We start from the raw sequence: 18,294 nt of genomic DNA on the forward strand, positions 1-18,294 counted from the left end.
ACACAACCAAATGTTTTAAAAGCAAGGATAAGTCTTAGGATACCCCGTCAAAGATCTCCATAGCAAACAAGCAATTGAAAATGTTCAATAAAGCCAAGCACAGTGGTGCACCCCTGTAATCCCAGTGGCTCAGGAGGCTGAGGCAGAAAAATCACAATTTCAAAGTCAGTTTCAGCAACTTAGTGAGGCACTTAGCAACTCAGCGAGACTCTGTCTCTAATAAAATATTTTAAAAGGGCTGGGGTTGTGGCTCAGTGGTTAAGCACACCGGGTTCAAACCCCAATACCAAAAAAAAAAAAAAATCGTCAATATCATCAGTCATTAAAGACATATAAATTAACCCCAGTGAGATACCATTATGTACCCACTAAAAAGTCAGAAATTGAAAGTCTGACTGAACCAGGTGGAACTCTCAAAAAATGCTGGTGAGAATGTGGGACAAAAAGAAAGTGGAAACCAATCTGGGAGTTTCTCTAAATGTTAAATATACATCTACCATACAGCCTAGCCATTATAGTCCTAGATATTTACAGAAAAGAACTGAAAACATATGTCTTAAACATCCACGCTGTTAGAGCATATGTACGAATGTTCATAGCACCTTTATTTATACAGCTAAAAACTAGAAACAACTCAAATGTCTACCAACAGGTAAACAAATAAGTAAATGTTGGTAGGTCCTTACTTCAGAAATTGAGTATGGTCCCCCATGATCCCTGTGTCCTGGTATTAACACCTGTGTAATCTCCTATCCTTGGCTCTTACTCTATTTAGCTGCTGTAACAAAACAGGGTGGCTGGGAAGTATAAGACCAAGGCACCAGAAATTTTGTTGTCTAGGATGGGCCTTCTTCCTGGTTCACAGATGGCCATCTGTGTATCTTTGCTGTATCCTTCAAGGCAAGAGACCCACTCATGAGGGCTCCACATTCATGCTCTAATTATTTCCTGAAGGCCCCACCTACAAACGTAATCACATTTTGAGGGTCAGGGTCTCAACATATGAATTTGGGGTAGATATGATCACGCAACATACAGCATCTTAAGTGATTCCTTCTTACTTGTTTCTACTCTATAAAATATAGCAAAGGTAATGTTATTACAAATAATGATTATGTACATGAGAGTACACTGGTCTTTCTGGAGTCTCTGGCTTCCTTGCTGGCTTTGAGGAATACGCAGCCATGTTGCAGAAGCTCACATGGCAAGGAACTGTGGGTGGCCTCTAGGAGCTGAGAGCAGCCTCCAACTTTCTATCAGCAAGAAACCAAGGTCTCAAACTAAGTCTCAAGAAACTGAATCTGCTGCCAGGTGCAGTGGCGCATGCCTGTAATCCCAGTGGCTTGGGAGGCTGAGATAGGAGAATCGTGAGTTCAAAGGCAGCCTCAGCAACTGTGAAGCGCTAAGCAACTCAGTGAGACCCTGTCTCTAAATAAAATACAAAATAGGGCTGGGGATGTGGCACAGTGGTCAAGTGCCCTTGAGTTCAATCCCCAGTGCCAGAAAAAGAAATTTTTTTTAATTAAAAAAAAAAAAAACTGAATTTGCTAAAAGGCACAAGAAACAAATACCCAGATGAGAATACAGCCCTGAATGACACCTTGATTGGAGACTTGTACAGAACCCAGCTATGCCATGACCAGAATCCTGATCCACAGAAACTGAGATGACATATGTTGTTTTACACCACAAGATTTGTTATACTACAAGATTCTGTATATGGGAGGTTAAGAAGAGGAGAAGCAAAGTAAAGGAATGGGAAATGCATATGATATTGTAACAGTACTTTATACCTCTAAACATAACAATTCAAACTATTATCTACTGCAAGATAAAAATCATCAAGAAAGGAAATCAAACTGTCTTTTAGCTCTTCTTTGGCTGAAAGACAAAAAAAAAATGAAGAAACTTACACTTAAGTAGTTTGAGTCATGCCACATGTAAACTATAACAAATATTATAAAATAAAGGCAAATGAAAACAACTGGTCTAGTATCCTTTAATGTACTTTAATGGCATGTTTGTTCCACTTTTCACTAATGAGGATAATTGCTTTTTAGAAATGTAACTAATTCATTGAAATGTAAAGCAAAGGCTTCTAAGCACCTTTGCTGACCACCTCTCTGGAATAAGAGCTATCTCTTCTGTTCGTCCTCAGTAAATCCAAAGCGAAGGATATTCAATTGTGCCACCTTGGGCAATCTGAAATACCACAATCAGCTGTTTTTCCATTAGAAAGGCACGAATGTATGTAATCTCCTATAACTTTTTATTTACCAGTATCATCATATCCCCTCTCCTGGTGCCCAATAATCATTCCTAGAAGGCTTCTCTGAGGCAGGGAAACAGTCAGGATTTGCACAGTTCTTGCAGTTTTCTGTGAATGTAATCCACAAGATAGTCTAAGCAAATCTTCACCTTCCGAAATTTCATTATCTGACTTTATATTTTGAGAATTACATAATTGGTATAGCATGGGACAATTAATGTGTGACTACTCTGGTGTACTTATGTAGCTGTGTGTGTGTGTGTGTGTGTGTGTCTGTGTCTGTGTGTCTGTGTGTGTGTGTGTGTGTGTGTGTGTGGTGTATCTTATTTTTTCCTGTGCTGTAACCCTATAAATTACACATAAAGAAAATCATCAGGGGCTGGGATGTGGCTCAAGCGGTAGCGCGCTCGCCTGGCATGTGTGCGGCCCGGGTTCGATTCTCAGCACCACATACAAACAAAGATGTTGTGTCCGCTGAAAACTAAAAAATAAATATTAAAAAAAAAAGAAAAGAAAAGAAAATCATCAGAAAGCAGGATACAATACTTAATTCTTAGTGTTCCTGTTACTGACCAAGATACATAACATAAAATAAATGATTTTATGAGTTAAAATGTATTTCATAAGGCCAGACAAAAGAATGTGTTTTATCACACACACACACACACACACACACACATACAACAATACACAGATTTAGTATGTGAAATTCCCTGTATAGTATACACACAATACAGAAAAATAATCTTACACACTGTTCAGGTTTTGTCTCACCTGAAATTAATATGATGGTCAAAATAAACATTTAAATATTTAACAAAAATTGTTTGCCTTCAGAGAATTTAGATAAGACATTATGTATAGATGGGAATCAGGCAAGAGGATGATGGATGATAAGCAACTGGTATGTGTGAGCCATCTCATTTCTTCGAAGTTTCATGAGAAGTTAAATCTCATCCTTCTATTTCTTTCAACAAACTTCATTTTAACAAATACAGTTATGTATAACCATTCACATTGTAAATAAGTAAACAAATGGCAAGAAACTTAAATACATTACTAAGAACTTTACAATAATTTTTAAAAAACGAAGACTTTCAAGAATTATCTCCATCACTATTTGAATAGTCTCTCTACATATGGGTTGAGCATCCCTAACCCAAAAATCTAAAATCTGAAATACTCCAAAATCTAAAGTGTTTTTTTTTTAACACCAACACAATGTTCACAACTTTTCATATTTTGGAATATTTCAGATTTTGGATTTTTAGATTAAAGATGTTCAACTGGTAAAGTCTATGTAAACATTTCAAAACCTGAAAAACTCCAAAATCTGAAATACTTCTGGTCCCAAGCACTTCAGATAAAAGATACTCAATCTGTATTAAGATATATGTGTGCCCAAAAGAAAAAAAGCAAGAATGGGGTTCAGGAAATGAAAATGAGTTTCAGGATGGCAGACTGGGGACCGTGAATTAAAGGGTCTGGCAGAAATCACCATAATCCTTCGTCATAGTATCAATGAAAAGGTGAAAGGATCAATATGTGGCTGATATGCAGAACTTATTTTTTCATTTTTACACTGGAATTAAACCCAGGGATACTTTACCACTGAGCTAAATCCTCACCTCTTTTTTAGTATGAGAAAAGGTCTCTCTAAGTTGCTGAGGCTGGCCTCAAACTTGTAATTCTCCTGCCTCACTTCCCAAGTCACTGGGATTATAGGTGTGTGACACTGTACTTGCCATTTTTTTTTTAAGGCTTTTTCCCTCCTTCTGGAGGCCCCAGCATCTGCAATACAGGGGTCTTCCAGAAGAAAATTGAAGGACTTCAGGAAAAAAGACATGACTTGTTTGTTTTTGTTTCATTTTGTTTTGCTTCATTTGAGTTGGTTTCTAAGGACATGACTTGTAAACTTCATACCAATCCCAAAGATATTAATGAAATATTCAACCTTTTTAAAGATCTCAGCCTCCTGCTAGGAATGAAGAACAGTGATGGGCAGCAGCCACAGAAAGAAGGGCAGCACATTGAGAAATGGCAGAGATCCTAGAAATGACCAGCCTAGCACCCCTTTGCCAGATCTTGATGCACTTACCTTTTCCTGTAGCCTAATGTTATCCCACACTTTGCTGCACACCATACACTCAAATGCATCGATGTAATTGTCCTGATTGATGTCTTGCACTCCCCACTTCCTTTCCCTGAGAGTGGCCAGAAGCCGCTGATTAGAGATCTCACCCTTCAGCTTCCATTCTACATAGGCCTCATACAATCTGTCATCGTAATCCAGTTGTCTGATGTAACTCGCCAGTTCTCTGGGGTGAGAAAATTCTGATACAAGAATAGCACTTCTGTTACTTGGAAGCCAGTCTGCAATGCTGGGGGATCCGTAATAGACAGGGACAACCCCCAGTTTCAGTGGTCTCCAGAACTTCTCGGTGATGTAGTCATCACAAACTGCATTCTCAAAAGCAAGGATAAACTTATACTGTGCAATAATCCTATAAAAGCCATCGGCATCCATGGAGGCTGGATTTTTCAGCTGCTGAGGGAGATCTTTGTTTCGTAAACACTCACCATAGGAATCAACCTCAATGTAGGTCATCAGCTCACGAACATAGCTGTCCCTGTCTGATGGTGGGTCACAGTCTGACTGTACATACACCAGTGGAGCAAGTCGTTTCCTTAGGTTGTTTTTGGACTGCAAAGGAACCAAGTATCGGAGTGACTTCAGGACTTCCACACCCTCCAGGTATTGGGTAGTCAGTGGCAAGTGGGAATGCCGGCTGAAGGTGGCAGTGTAATTGAACAAGGTGATAACTGGTTTATGAAAGAGCTTATAATTGTTTTTTGGGGACTCTTCATGAAAAAGGGCCCAGTCATGATGGGCTTTCCGAGGCAGAGGTAAGCTCTCTATGTTAAAGTCAGTACCTAGGAAAAGAAAAGAAAATGTTAACTAGTATGCCCAAAAGAATCTTGGTATCTATGGTTAAGACGAGAATTCAGAGTCTGAGGCTATAAATAAGGAGTATGTTACACTGTCACTGTAAAATGCCTGGCAGTCAATCATCAAGAATTTCACCCCCAAAACTGCATAAGGACAGGATTGTCAAGTAGAAGGAATATCCCTCTCATTCTGTGAAAAAGGAAATGAGAGTAATGTCTGGTCAGATGCTAAAGGAGAATTTATTCCACTGCCTCCTGCAATTCAGTTTCCATTGGAGCGGTGCTGTCCATGGGAGGGCAGAAGAAATAAAGAGATCAAGATAGACAGTTCTTTAAACAGAAAAAGCAAGAGAAAGGAAGCCTAAAAGGAAAAAGCAACCAGGATGGCTGATTGATTAATTGGGGTGAGGGTGGGGGAGGCAGTGAAATCATGCAAAAGTAGCCAGAAGAAATATACAGGATAGATTTTTTTTAATCCAAAATGATCGATTTCAACAAAGTGCAGTTAATCAATCTTAGTCAAAATGGTAGACAGAGGCTTTTAAAGACAAAAGAGCTGATAATAGCACTATGTTACAGACTGTTGCGGGTGGACATGAATTAACAAGCACATCAAGAAATAAAGAGGCCTAACAGGATTATAATTAGGAATGATTCTAGCTTCCACAGGATTAATTGGAAAACCTTTGAAACATGATAATGTGGAGGCAGAAGTGATGGATGTGGGAAGCAATTGTTTCCTGACTGTGTGGGTGGAGATCCACTCAGGAAGAACTTATTTCTATGACTAAGGAGGAAGAATTAAGACATTATCACAATAAGTAATGTGGAATTTCTGAATGATCCTGACACATGATTTTGTGGGTTCTGATTTGAAATTTTAAAAATAAATGTAAGGAAATGGAAAAAAAAATCTGTCTTCCAGCACCTGCAGTGAAGGATAGGAGGGGAAGATCAGCAAATAAATAAATACAGCAGAAAAAAAAAAAACATTCTCTGGTAAAGCTCATAAAAGTCATTTATTTAATGCCGGTCAGTGCACACTGTCTCAAATAAATATAAACTCTTTGGTGACAAAAACACATCCAATGAGAAATCAATTATCAAGAAAAGCTTTTAAAAAATTAAAGGTTAGATAAGATTATGGCAGAGGAAGCACACTGATCTCTGGGAAATTGCTTTTAAAAATGCCTCTGTCATCAGAGTAATGAGTGACATGTAAACATGGGTATATATGTTTATTTGGCATTTGCTATATTTGACTTTCAGCATCAAAAAGAATACTCACCCACACCTCAAAAATGTAATGGCATACAGAATTGGATAGCTGGCAAAAGTTAATAATCATTAGGGCAGAGAAACAGGAAGACATGAAAGAGAATTTGAGACAAAAGGCAATTCATTGCACTGAAGTAGCTGCTGCTCAGAAAGGGTCTAGGCTGGTCAGTGGTCAATGATGGGAACCGGAACCCATAAAATTGAGTTAGAACATAAAGTTTCCACCTACAGCATAACAGAAACCAAGGTCATTTACCAGCAGAGAAAGTACAAAGTGCAATTCATAGGAATCAGAGACAGGAATAGAAGTTGTAAGATTAGAGGCTGAAGGGGATACAATTAAAACAAAGGAGATCCAGGATTAAACAGGAGAATCAGTCACAGGTGTTTTGAATGAGCGACTTTAACACCTCTGGCTGTCTGCTGCTAACTGCTAGGAGGCATATGGTGATTCTTAATTTGACTCACTGTGGGTACACCAAAACAAAGATCCAAGTTGGTGAGCAGGGAAGCAGAGAGACAAGACATACTCCAGTGCTTCAGAGTTCCATCTCTGTTCATCTACATCAGCAAAGTGCAGGAACTAAAAATGGCCATGTCAAGACTCTTTTGTGGGCACTGTGTAGGTCTACTCAGGTTGTGCAGGTGATGGGACTTGTGGGACTTGAAAGCTGCACAGTTATAATGAGGCTGTCACTCATGGTAACTGCAGGTTTATAGGTCCATTATGCCTCTAGCCAAGCAGCTATTAGAATCTTGACATTGGAAAAAAGGAGAGAAGAGAATGGGGTCCCCCCACATGCAATCTAGAGTAGCAAAACATACTGCAGAATCTAAGCAGGAAATATTTATATACACGTATTAAGAAGCAACACACCTTAAAAATTAAAGTGTGAAGTTCTCATACCCATCTGATAGTCAACTCAACTCTGAATCCTGTTGAGTTTGCAAGTTGGTGATATCTTCAATAGTGGGGGATGTCTCTTTAATAGTTAAAGGGGTCTATCTTTCCAGGAATATTTTCCAGGTTTTTATTTTTAAAGATCATTCCCTGAGATAACACACACAAAACAATCTACCCCCTGCCCATTGCACATATACTATCACATTGAAAATGGGTTTGTGTCAGATTGTTTCAAACTAAAACTTTCTGTCAGTTTGCACTGTAAATTTATCTCTTGATACCAAAATTATAACCACAACAAACCTAACCTACTGCACTAGCCTACAAAATGAGTGTCAATGTTGGGCAATTTCTAAAAGGTGTTGGATGTGGCTCATGAAACAATTAAGTCATTCAAATCTCCTTACCTCCAGAGGAATACCAACTATAACAAGAATTGGAACTCAGGTGTTTAAAGAAATGGAAAGCCACCCACCTATGTAAATCCAGAAAATATGACTAAGTTACATGTAACTGGCTCACTAGTTTAGACAGTCATCTTTGCTGCCTCTTAACATTTAAAAACTTTAGATTTAGACTTTTATTTTTCTGGGTTATTCTGTGTTTACTGAATACTGACAAATTTATTTGTTCCTTTAAACAACAGCTGACAAATAGAACTTAGGCACTAAAGTGCACTGTAAAGGGAATTACAACTTAGAATACAAATGGAATGAAATTAAGGCTAGGAAATGATGCCAGATTGCTGACTATGAAGGCTGAATTTAAAATAGCAATAAGCAGAGGAGTAACATACATTACAGGATGTGTTTATGTGCCCCTCTCCTTCTGTAGGGGCACGCTTGATTCTTTCATTATCCCCACACAGACTGGGAAAAACAGAAGGCAACACATATGATTCACCCCACTTATTAACAGAGTGTGAATCACTTATCCAGAGCTACAAATCCCAGGTGGGGCCAAAATTTCAGACTGGCCAATAACAAAGGACCCCAGGGATCAGTGGCCCTGCTATGATATTCATTCTGTGAATGAATGACTGACTCTGGCACTCTCAAGTATGCCCCCAAAATACCCACCACCAGTTTTTAGCATACTAAAAATGTGGAAATCACATTCTGTTCTAGAAGATGGCATGTCTTAACATGGAACAGAGAAGTGGTCTCATATACTGTCCTCACAAGTAATTTATTTTAGAAAAGAATCCTCATCATAAAGTTTTACAATCATACATCCTATAAAGTGTGGTCCCATCAAAAATTCCAATAAGAAAACTTTTGAGAAAAAGTAATGCAGAGAAAAGGGCTGCCTTGTGTATTATCTAGCAATTGCAGAATTCACTGCTATTTTTAAAGTCTTCAGCATGAATTTTCTTGACTTATCCACACAACTCCATCAAATTATTTATTTTCTCCAAGGTTCTAAGTATTAACTAAAAATCTAAAAGAATGATTTTGGTAAAAAGGAAAAGTTCTTATTACCAGACTTCTGCAGATTTCCTGGCTCCAGCCAACTCAAAGGATTTTGACAGGCCACTTGATTCAAAGAGCTCTCACACTAATTTCTAAGCCCATGTTCCTCCCTCTTCTCCCATTGTTTCTCTTTGAGAGTCCTCTTGCCTTCCCCTTAATCAATTCTATATCATTCAACCCTCTCTCAATTGCACTTGTTCATTAGGCAGGTATGTTCTAAATTTCTTTAGCCCCCTTATGAAGTCTGTGCTATAGGCCAGTCAATAAATTTGCAGCCCCCTTCCTAACATATGCAGAGCCTGAAGCAAGAGTATAAATAGAGTCCTATGTACAATATGCCTAAAATACTTAAAAGCCATAAATCAATCTAACAAGCTGCTAGAAATAAAATATTTGTTTTATCCTTCCACCACTGCACATACACCTTTATGGTGAAAGTATTATGTGTATATGTGAGTGCAAACGTGTGTAAAGCTGTAGCCCACAATGAATAATTGTGCATAACATATATTAAAAATTAACATCCCTCTGATCTCCTATCTCTCCTTTAGTGATCTTCCTTCCTTATTTTTTTAACTGGGGGGAGGAGGAAGGGAAAGGGAAAGTGCTGGGGATTAAAGTGGAGAAAATTATATTATATGCATTTATGAATATGTCAAAATGAACCATATATATATATATATATATATATATATATATATATATATATATATATANTCTCACCCTGTACAAAAATCAACTCTAAATGGATCAAAGATCTTAATGTAAGACCTGAAACAGCTACTGGAAAACAGGGAAAACACTTCAAAATACTGGTACAAGTAATGATTTTCTGGAGAGGACTCCAAAAGCACAGAAAATGAAAACAAAAATTGACAAAGTGGATTACATCAAATTAAAAAGCCTCTGCACAGCAAAGGAAAGAACAGAGTGTAAAAAACCCACAGAATGGGAGAAAACACTTGCCAGTTATTCATCTGACAGAGGGTTAATATTCAGATTATACAGAAAAAATCATAAAACTTAACAACAACAAAAAAAACTAAGGGCTGGGGCTGTAGCTCAGTGGCAGAGGGCTTGCCTACCATGTGTGAGGCACTGGGTTCGATCCATCTACAAAACAAAACAAAACCAAGTAATCCCATTAAAAACTGGGCAATGATCTGAATAGATACTTCTCAAAAGAAAAAAAAAGACCAATAAATATATATTTTTAAATGTTTAATATGCCATAAGGGAAATGCAAATCAAAACTACAATGAGATACCATCTCACTCCAGTTAGAATACCTATTATCAAAAACAAAAACAAAAAACAAATGCTGGTGAGAATGTATAGATAAAGGAACCTTTAAACACTGTTGGTGGGAATGTAAATTAGTACAGCCCCTAAGGAAAACCCTATGGAAGCTCCTCAGAAAACTAAAAATAGAACTATCATATGATCCAGCTATCACACTAGTAGGTGTAAACCCAAAGGAAGTCAGTATACAAAAGAGATAAACACTCATGTTTATTGCAGCCCTATTCATAATCACTAAGATATGAAATCGGCCTAGGGTTCCATCAACAGATAAATGGATACGATAATATCACATATAGAGAGGGGAAATTATTCACCCATAAAGAAGAATGAAATTAGGGGAAATACTGGGGAATAATTTTGGCCAAAATCATAGTGTTATATTGCATAAATATGTAACAACAAATCTCACCATTATGTACAACTGTGATGCACAAGATAAAAAAGAATGAAATTCTATCATTTGCAGAAAAATGGATGGAATTGGAGGACATCATGTTAAACAAACTAAGCCAGAAACAAAGACAATTATTTTTATGTTCTCTCTCAAATGTGGACACTTAAGAAAAAGAATATCTGAAAGTAGAAAAATAGAAGAGAGATTACTATGGACTTGCAGGGTGCCAGGGTGGGGTAGATGGACGTAATCAATGCACAATGTATGCATGTATGGAAATATCACAGTGAATCTGTTTAATATGTACAATTAATATGTTAGTACTCACTTTAAAAATCCAGTGGGAAAAAACCATTCACTATCTAAACCTGGAGTTTGTATAGCTCTGATAAAAATAAAGTGAACAAAATATTACATGGAAAATAAGTCTTCTTTCCCATACCTCAGCCACACAGGTGACAGTTGTATGTTCTATATTTTTTTAAAAAAATTGGATGGAAAGGTTAAAAAAGGAAGGGAGGGAGGGAGAGATCTATGATATAATGATTTCCTATACCTAGATTTTTTTTATTTGTACTTATTAAAAGACTTCTTTTAGATTTACTTACAGATTTTTTTTCCATTGATCACTTTTGTGAATACTTGGAAAAAATTAAATTTGTTAATAAATCAAAATCTTTTCAGAGTCTAACTCTTCTGAATCACTTCTTAAATCTTTGACATCTATGTTTTCCTATGTGATATTCTGCTCTGTACCTAAAACCACTGGCATCACAGCCTTCCTTCAAAGAGTGCTCGGCTAACATCTCTGAAATTTTCTTCCAAGCCACTGATACCCAGCCCCGAATTTTAATGTTGATGCTTTCTTTATGTCACCAGAAGTTGTCAAAGAAAGTTTCCACACACCAGCTGGACTCCTATACCTTCCTTAACTAGTCCTTAAGTGCTTTGCTCAGAGAAACCCCCAAAGGCTGTCCCTGTCCCATCACACTAGATGGGGGAACCCAGTTGGTGTCCATTAAGGATTGCACAACAACAGCATTGCTGTCACCCAACTGACAAAGACAGACAGGAGACTACTGGGATAGTTTTGCACCACTGTGACTAAACACCTAACAAGAACAACTTAGAGGATGGAAGGTTTGTTTTGGATCACAGTTTCAGAAGATTCAGTCCATGGATGGCCAGCTCCATTGCTCTGGGCCTGAGGTGAGGGACAGTTTTCATGGCAGAAGAGCCCAGCACATGCTCATCTCATGGCAGCCAAGAAATAGAGAAAAAGAAAGAGGGGGAGGGAAAGTGAGGAAGTGAGAAAGGGAGAAGATAAGTTTTCCAGGACATGCCCCTTGTGACCTATTAGGTCCCACCACCTAGCAGTCCATTCAGCTATCTATGAATTAATCCACATTCATCCACTCTTAAGAGCCCTCATGATCCAATCATTGCTTAAAAGCCCCACCTGTACACACATGAGCCTTTGAGGAGCATATCAGGTCAAAACCATAACAGCCATTATGCTGTTGATATGTCATACATGCATGTATGACAAGACATGCTGATTTCAAAGATGCTGAAATTTGAAAAGGAAATAAAAAACTTCCTAGAATTAAGGAAATTTTTTTCTAATAAATAAAAACATAAACTTGGCATTATCCATAAAATTACCACAGAAGTACTCCATCCAGTGCATAAGAGTACCCTGTTCTCTTTATTGATCACATGATATTACGCATGTGTACGCAGTCTCTTCAATATTCGCCCAACTTGATGGGGTTAAATCTATATAATAAAAGTTGGGTCAAGAAACAGCAAATTTTACAAGTTACGTTGTATCCTAAGACACTCAATACTGGCTGATATCTTCAATAGCAACTAATATCTCAGTGTACACTGTCAAAAGCTCTTGGCGCACAATAAGGGAGGGACTTTTTCAGAAGTCAATGATGAATACAATAGTCAGATTCCAAGCTTATTAAATCAAAGATTAATCCTCTGAAATTATTAACAAGACACCAACTGTGCTCTTAAAGCAAGCTTATCCACCAAACTGCAAATCATTTACTACACTTTTGACCTAGTTGGAAGCTATGATTTGGAGAATAAACTCCCTTACTCCCCAAACCAGCAGTTTTCCACTCCATTTAATCATCTTAGAATCTCTCTACTCAGGGGAGCAAAAGCGTAAAATAAAGCACTTTCCTCTAAAGTTAATCATGTCTAAATACAGTTATCTCATAGTAGACAAAGGTTCCATAAACATACACTGGAATGGTGCTGGGAAAAATGGAAATCCATGTGTAGAAAAATAAAATTAAACCCCTATCTCTTACCCTGCAAAAAATTCAAAAGTTGATCAAGGACCTAGGCATTAGATGAGAGACCTTGCACCTACAGAAGAAAAAGTAGACCCAACTCTCCAGCATGCCAGCTTAGGAACTGAGTTCCTCAATAAGATTTCTAAAGCACAAGAAGTAAAATCAAGAAGCAATGAATGGATGGTATCAAAATAAAAGGATTCTTCACAACAAAGGAAACCATCAAGAATATCAAGAGAGAGCCTACAGAATGGAAGAAAATCTTTACCACCTGCACCTCAGATACAGCACTAATCTCCAGGATATATAAAGAACTCAAAAAACTTAACACCAGAAAAACAAATAACTCAATAAATGGGCACAGGGACTGAACAGGCACTTCACAGAACAGGAAATATGATAAGTCAACAAATATATGAAAAAAATGTTCAACATCTTTAGCAGTTAGAGAAATGCAAATTAAAACTACATTGAGTATGGATGCCTCCCAGTGTGCGCTCGCTCTTGCTGCTGAGGGAGTGGGGGGAGGGCCCAGGAAAAGGGGGAGTTGGAGCCAGGGTCGAAATGCCCGAAATGCCCCGGGACTTGTAGGTGAGAGAACACCGAGCCAGTCGCTGGAGCCTCAGCAGCGGAGAAGCTCTTGTTCCCCCTGCTGGGAAGGAGAGTCTGGTGTCCACATCACCCACCTGCTGGTGGTACAAGGATGTCGTCCAGGAAAGATTGTGCAGATGACTAAAGCAGAAGTCCGGGGCTTATGTATCAAGTCTCGTGAAATCTTCCTCAGCCAGCCTATTCTTTTGGAATTGGAAGCACCACTGAAAATTTGTGGAGATATTCATGGACAGTATACAGATTTACTGAGATTATTTGAATATGGAGGTTTCCCACCAGAAGCCAACTATCTTTTCTTAGGAAATTATGTGGACAGAGGAAAGCAGTCTTTGGAAACCATTTGTTTGCTATTGGCTTATAAAATCAAATATCCAGAGAACTTCTTTCTCTTAAGAGGAAATCATGAATGTGCTAGCATCAATCGCATTTATGGATTCTATGATGAATGCAAATGAAGGTTTAATATTAAATTGTGGAAGACCTTCACTGATTGTTTTAACTGTCTGCCTATAGCTGCCATTGTGGATGAGAAGATCTTCTGTTGTCATGGAGGACTATCACCAGACTTGCAATCTATGGAGCAGATTCGGAGAATTATGAGACCCACTGATGTCCCTGATGCAGGTTTACTCTGTGATTTTCTGTGGTCTGACCCAGATAAGGATGTGCAAGGCTGGGGAGAAAATGATCGTGGTGTTTCCTTTACTTTTGGAGCTGATGTAGTTAGTAAATTTCTGAATCGTCATGATTTATACTTGATTTGTCGAGTTCATCAGGTGGTGGAAGATGGATATGAATTTTTTGCTAAATGACAATTGGTAACCATATTTTCAGCCCCAAATTACTGTGGCGAGTTTGACAGTGCTGGTGGAATGATGAGTGTGGATGAAACTTTGATGTGTTCATTTCAGATATTGAAACCATCTGAAAAGAAAGCTAAGTACCAATATGGTGGACTGAACTCTGGACGTCCTGTCACTCCACCTCGAACAGCTAATCCTCCGAAGAAAAGGTGAAGAAAGGAATTCTATAAAGAAACCATCAGACTTGTTATGGACATACTTCATAATATATAAGTGTGCACTGTAAAACCATCCAGCCATTTGACACCCTTTATGATGTCACACCTTTAACTTAAGGAGACGGGTAAAGGATCTTAAATTTTTTTCTAATAGAAAGATGTGCTACACTGTATTGTAATAAGTATACTCCGTTATAATATTCAACAAAAGAAGTTAAATCCAAATTCAAAATTATCCATTAAAGTTACATCTTCATGTATCACAATTTTTAAAGTTTGAAAAAGCATCCCAGTTAAACTAGATGTGATAGTTAAATCAGATGAAAGCATGATGATCCATCTGTGTAATGTGGTTTTAGTGTTGCTTGGTTGTTTAATTATTTTGGGCTTGTTTTGTTTGTTTGTTTTTGCTAGAATAATGGCAACTATTTTTAATTTTTTTCTGAAACATTTTTAAAAGTGAAAACATGAGAAGACCTTTAAAGACATTCACCAACTATTATTTTCCTTTACTTATCTATTTGCTCTTACTAAGAAAACAATGCCTCATTACAGTAAAAGGAATTTTAGAGATTGATAGTTTTAAAAATATGCAAACTATCCAATCCAATAATTTTTAATCAAACAGTTTGGGCATACATACAGCTGATAGTGAATATTTTGCTTTTTACAGAAATTGCCACTGATTTGGATTTGTGCACTCTAATTTTTAACTTATTGATGCTCTATTGTGCAGTAGCATTTCATTTAATTTTAAGATAAGGCTCATATAGTATATCACCCAACTAGTTGGTAATGTGATTATGTGGTACCTTGGCTTTAGGTTTTAATTCGCACGAAACACCTTTTGGCATGCCTACTTCCTGATAACACCCTCATCTGCATCAGTTTTGTTTTGGGGGTTTTTGTTGTTGTTTGTTTGTTTGTTTTTAGATCCACAGAACATGAGAATCCTATTTTGACAAGCCTTGGAAAGCTGGCACTATTTTCCTCCCTCTGTATGAAGGATGTATTTAAAATGGATGCTGGTCAGTGGGACATATTGTCAACTATGGGTATTGGGTGCTTCACTGTCTAATATTGCCATGTGAATGTTGTATATGATTGTAAGGCTGTGTCACTAAAGATTTTAATTCTGGTTTTTCATAATCAAAGGTCATATGATATTGTATAGATATGCTTTGTAGTGAACTATAGTAGCAATAACTTCTGTACATGATCAAGAGTTTATTGCAGCATTTCTTTTCTTGTTTTTGTTTTGTTTTGTTTTAAGAGTTAGAATTAACAAATGGCAAGGAGTAGAAAAGTCAACATAAAGATTTTAGAAGGAGAACTTATAGGACACAGGTTTGTGATTCATTGGATGTGATTCTAAAATCTTTTATTGAGCATTGTCAAATTTGTAAGTTTCACAGGGATGGACATCATATTTATAATACCCTTCTATATGTGCTACCATAGACATGAAATTCTTGACCTTAATATTGTCTTTGAAAGTGTTAAATTGAGAATTCTGTTAACTTACATTTTATGGATTGGCGCATTGTATTACTGCAAGAAATATTTGATTTTCAGCACAGTGCAAAAGTTCTTTAAAATGCATATGTCTTTTTTTCCTAATTCCATTTTGTTTTAAAGCACATTTTAAATGTAGTTTTCTCATTTAGTAAAAGTAACCATAAATGTTGGCAAGGATGTAAAGGAAAAGCACTACATACATTGCTGGTGGGACTGCAAATTGGTGCAACCACTCTGGAAAGCAGTGTGGAGATTCCTCAGAAAACTGGGAATGGAACCACCATTTGACCCAGCTAGCCCACTCCACGACCTATACCCAAAGGACTTAAAATCAGCATACTAAGTGACACAGCCACACCAATGTTTATAGCAGCTCAATTCACCATAGCCAAGCTATAGAACCAAACTAGGTGTCCTTCAACAGATGATTGGATTAAAAAAATGTGGTATACATATACAATGTAATATTACTCAGCCATAAAAAAATGGCTTTATGACTTTTATTGGTAAATGGATAGATTGGGAGACTATCATGCTAAGTGAAATAAGCCAATCCCAAAAACCGAAAGGCCGAAGTTCTCTCTGATATGCAAATGCTAGCACACAATAAGGGGGAGAATAGAAGTTCATTGGATTAGACAAAGAGGAATGAAGAGAAGGCAGGAGAATGGAAATAGGAAAGACAGTAGAATGAATTGGACATAACTTTTCTCTGTTCATATATGAATACACAAACAATGTAACTCCACTTCATGTACAACTACAAGAAAGGGATACTAATTAGAATAAATTATATTTCATGTATCTATAATATGTCAAAATACACACTACTGTCATGTATATCTAAAAAGAACAAATTAAATAAGTAAATAAATAAATATAATCATATCTAGGATGTTCCCAACTTGATTTTCTCATGTACATGCTTTATTCAGTGAAGCAACAAACATGGTCAAGGATCAGGTCTACATTAAGTATCACTAGTAATGTAGGAACTGGGTATATAATTCAGTTAGTAGAGTGCTTGCCTACCATGCATAAGGCCTGGGTTCTATCCCCAGCACTACCAAAAACAAATAAACAATCAAAAAGAATCAAAGTAATGCAAAATGCCTGAACTGTAATTCATAGGCCCAAGTCTATTAATGAATAAGGTCTGAAAACAAATAAGATCCAACTCTCTTAGGACAGTCCCCCAAAAAAAGCAAAATGATAAAAACATTAAGCAAAGGACATACACATTTCCAATATTTTTTCTTTTATTTAATATGTTTTCATCAAATTTCTAATAATAGTATAATGTTCAATACAAGACATTCTAGTGACCTCAAAAAATAAAAGGAAATGGGTAGAAGAAGAAAAGTATCACCCATTTTCACAAAGAAAAGCAACATTCAACAATGGGGGCTTTTCCCCCACATAAGTACGAATTTGTGCATGAGTACTATGTGCGTGTGTGTGCATGTGTGTGAGAGCATGTGTGTACGTGAATGTGTTATGATGTGCTAGTGTAGTGGGTGTAGAGCTAAATGAGAAAACACTGATTTCAACCTAACAATGCATTAACTATTGACATATGTCTTCAGTAAAAGAATTCATGATAAAATTAGCATATTCTATATTACTATATGTAAAGTAAGTTAAGATTTGTTCCCAAAACCATATTCTATAGAGACTAATCATATGGCTCCCCAGCTGCCAAGATACACAGCCAGCCTGTTAATTTCTGCCATGAAGCAATGATGGAGCACTAGAGGGGCAATCCGAGTAGGCTGGAGCACAGGCAGTGAATAAAGGCCTCAGCCACAGAGAGCCTACCATACCAGTGCAGTGAGCCAGAATAGAAGCAAGGCAGAGTGCACCCACTTGTCATGCAGAGGCAGCCAGCCCAAACCCAATGCAGATGCCCACTCCACACAGCACCATAGCCTGGAACCCCCAAGCATCCATGGTCCCAAACCTCAACCTCCCTCCCACTTCCTTACTAGGTTTGGGAGTAAAGAAAGGGAAGAGGGACAGACCTAAATGGGATTGCAGGGCTAACCAATAGCAGTTGGTGCTTTTCCAAACTCTCATTAGCATAAATTGGGACCAATGGCATTGACCAATTGCTATATAAACCCCTAGACTACCATACTCAAGCAGCAATCCCTACTGGGTCCCTCTTGCCCTGCAAGAGCTCTGTCTCCTTTTTCCCCTCATGAATAAGTCCTACTCCTTTGCACTCAATGTTCCTCATATGTGAATTTTATTCTTC

The 18,294-nt window shown here is 37.5% G+C and overlaps 1 protein-coding gene and 1 pseudogene across 7 annotated transcripts in view; one reads left to right on the forward strand and one right to left on the reverse strand.

The window, feature by feature from the left end:
- Fut10 (fucosyltransferase 10) overlaps window positions 1–18,294 on the reverse strand; it is an 88,642-nt gene that overhangs the window by 17,837 nt on the left and 52,511 nt on the right. For 5 of the 7 annotated variants that reach the window (XM_048792799.1, XM_015501247.2, XM_048792798.1 and 2 more), the window contains one exon: window positions 4,368–5,203. The exons of 1 other annotated variant lie outside the window; for it this stretch is intronic. In XM_048792799.1, coding sequence (XP_048648756.1) covers window positions 4,368–5,203 — 836 coding nt within the window. The remainder of the gene's footprint in view (window positions 1–4,367; window positions 5,204–18,294) is intronic. One more of the 7 variants, XM_048792801.1, reaches the window with a different exon arrangement.
- On the forward strand, window positions 13,363–16,196 carry LOC107155319 (annotated as a pseudogene).

Source organism: Marmota marmota, unplaced genomic scaffold (assembly GCF_001458135.2).
Source record: "Marmota marmota marmota unplaced genomic scaffold, marMar, whole genome shotgun sequence".
Lineage (NCBI taxonomy): Eukaryota > Metazoa > Chordata > Mammalia > Rodentia > Sciuridae > Marmota > Marmota marmota.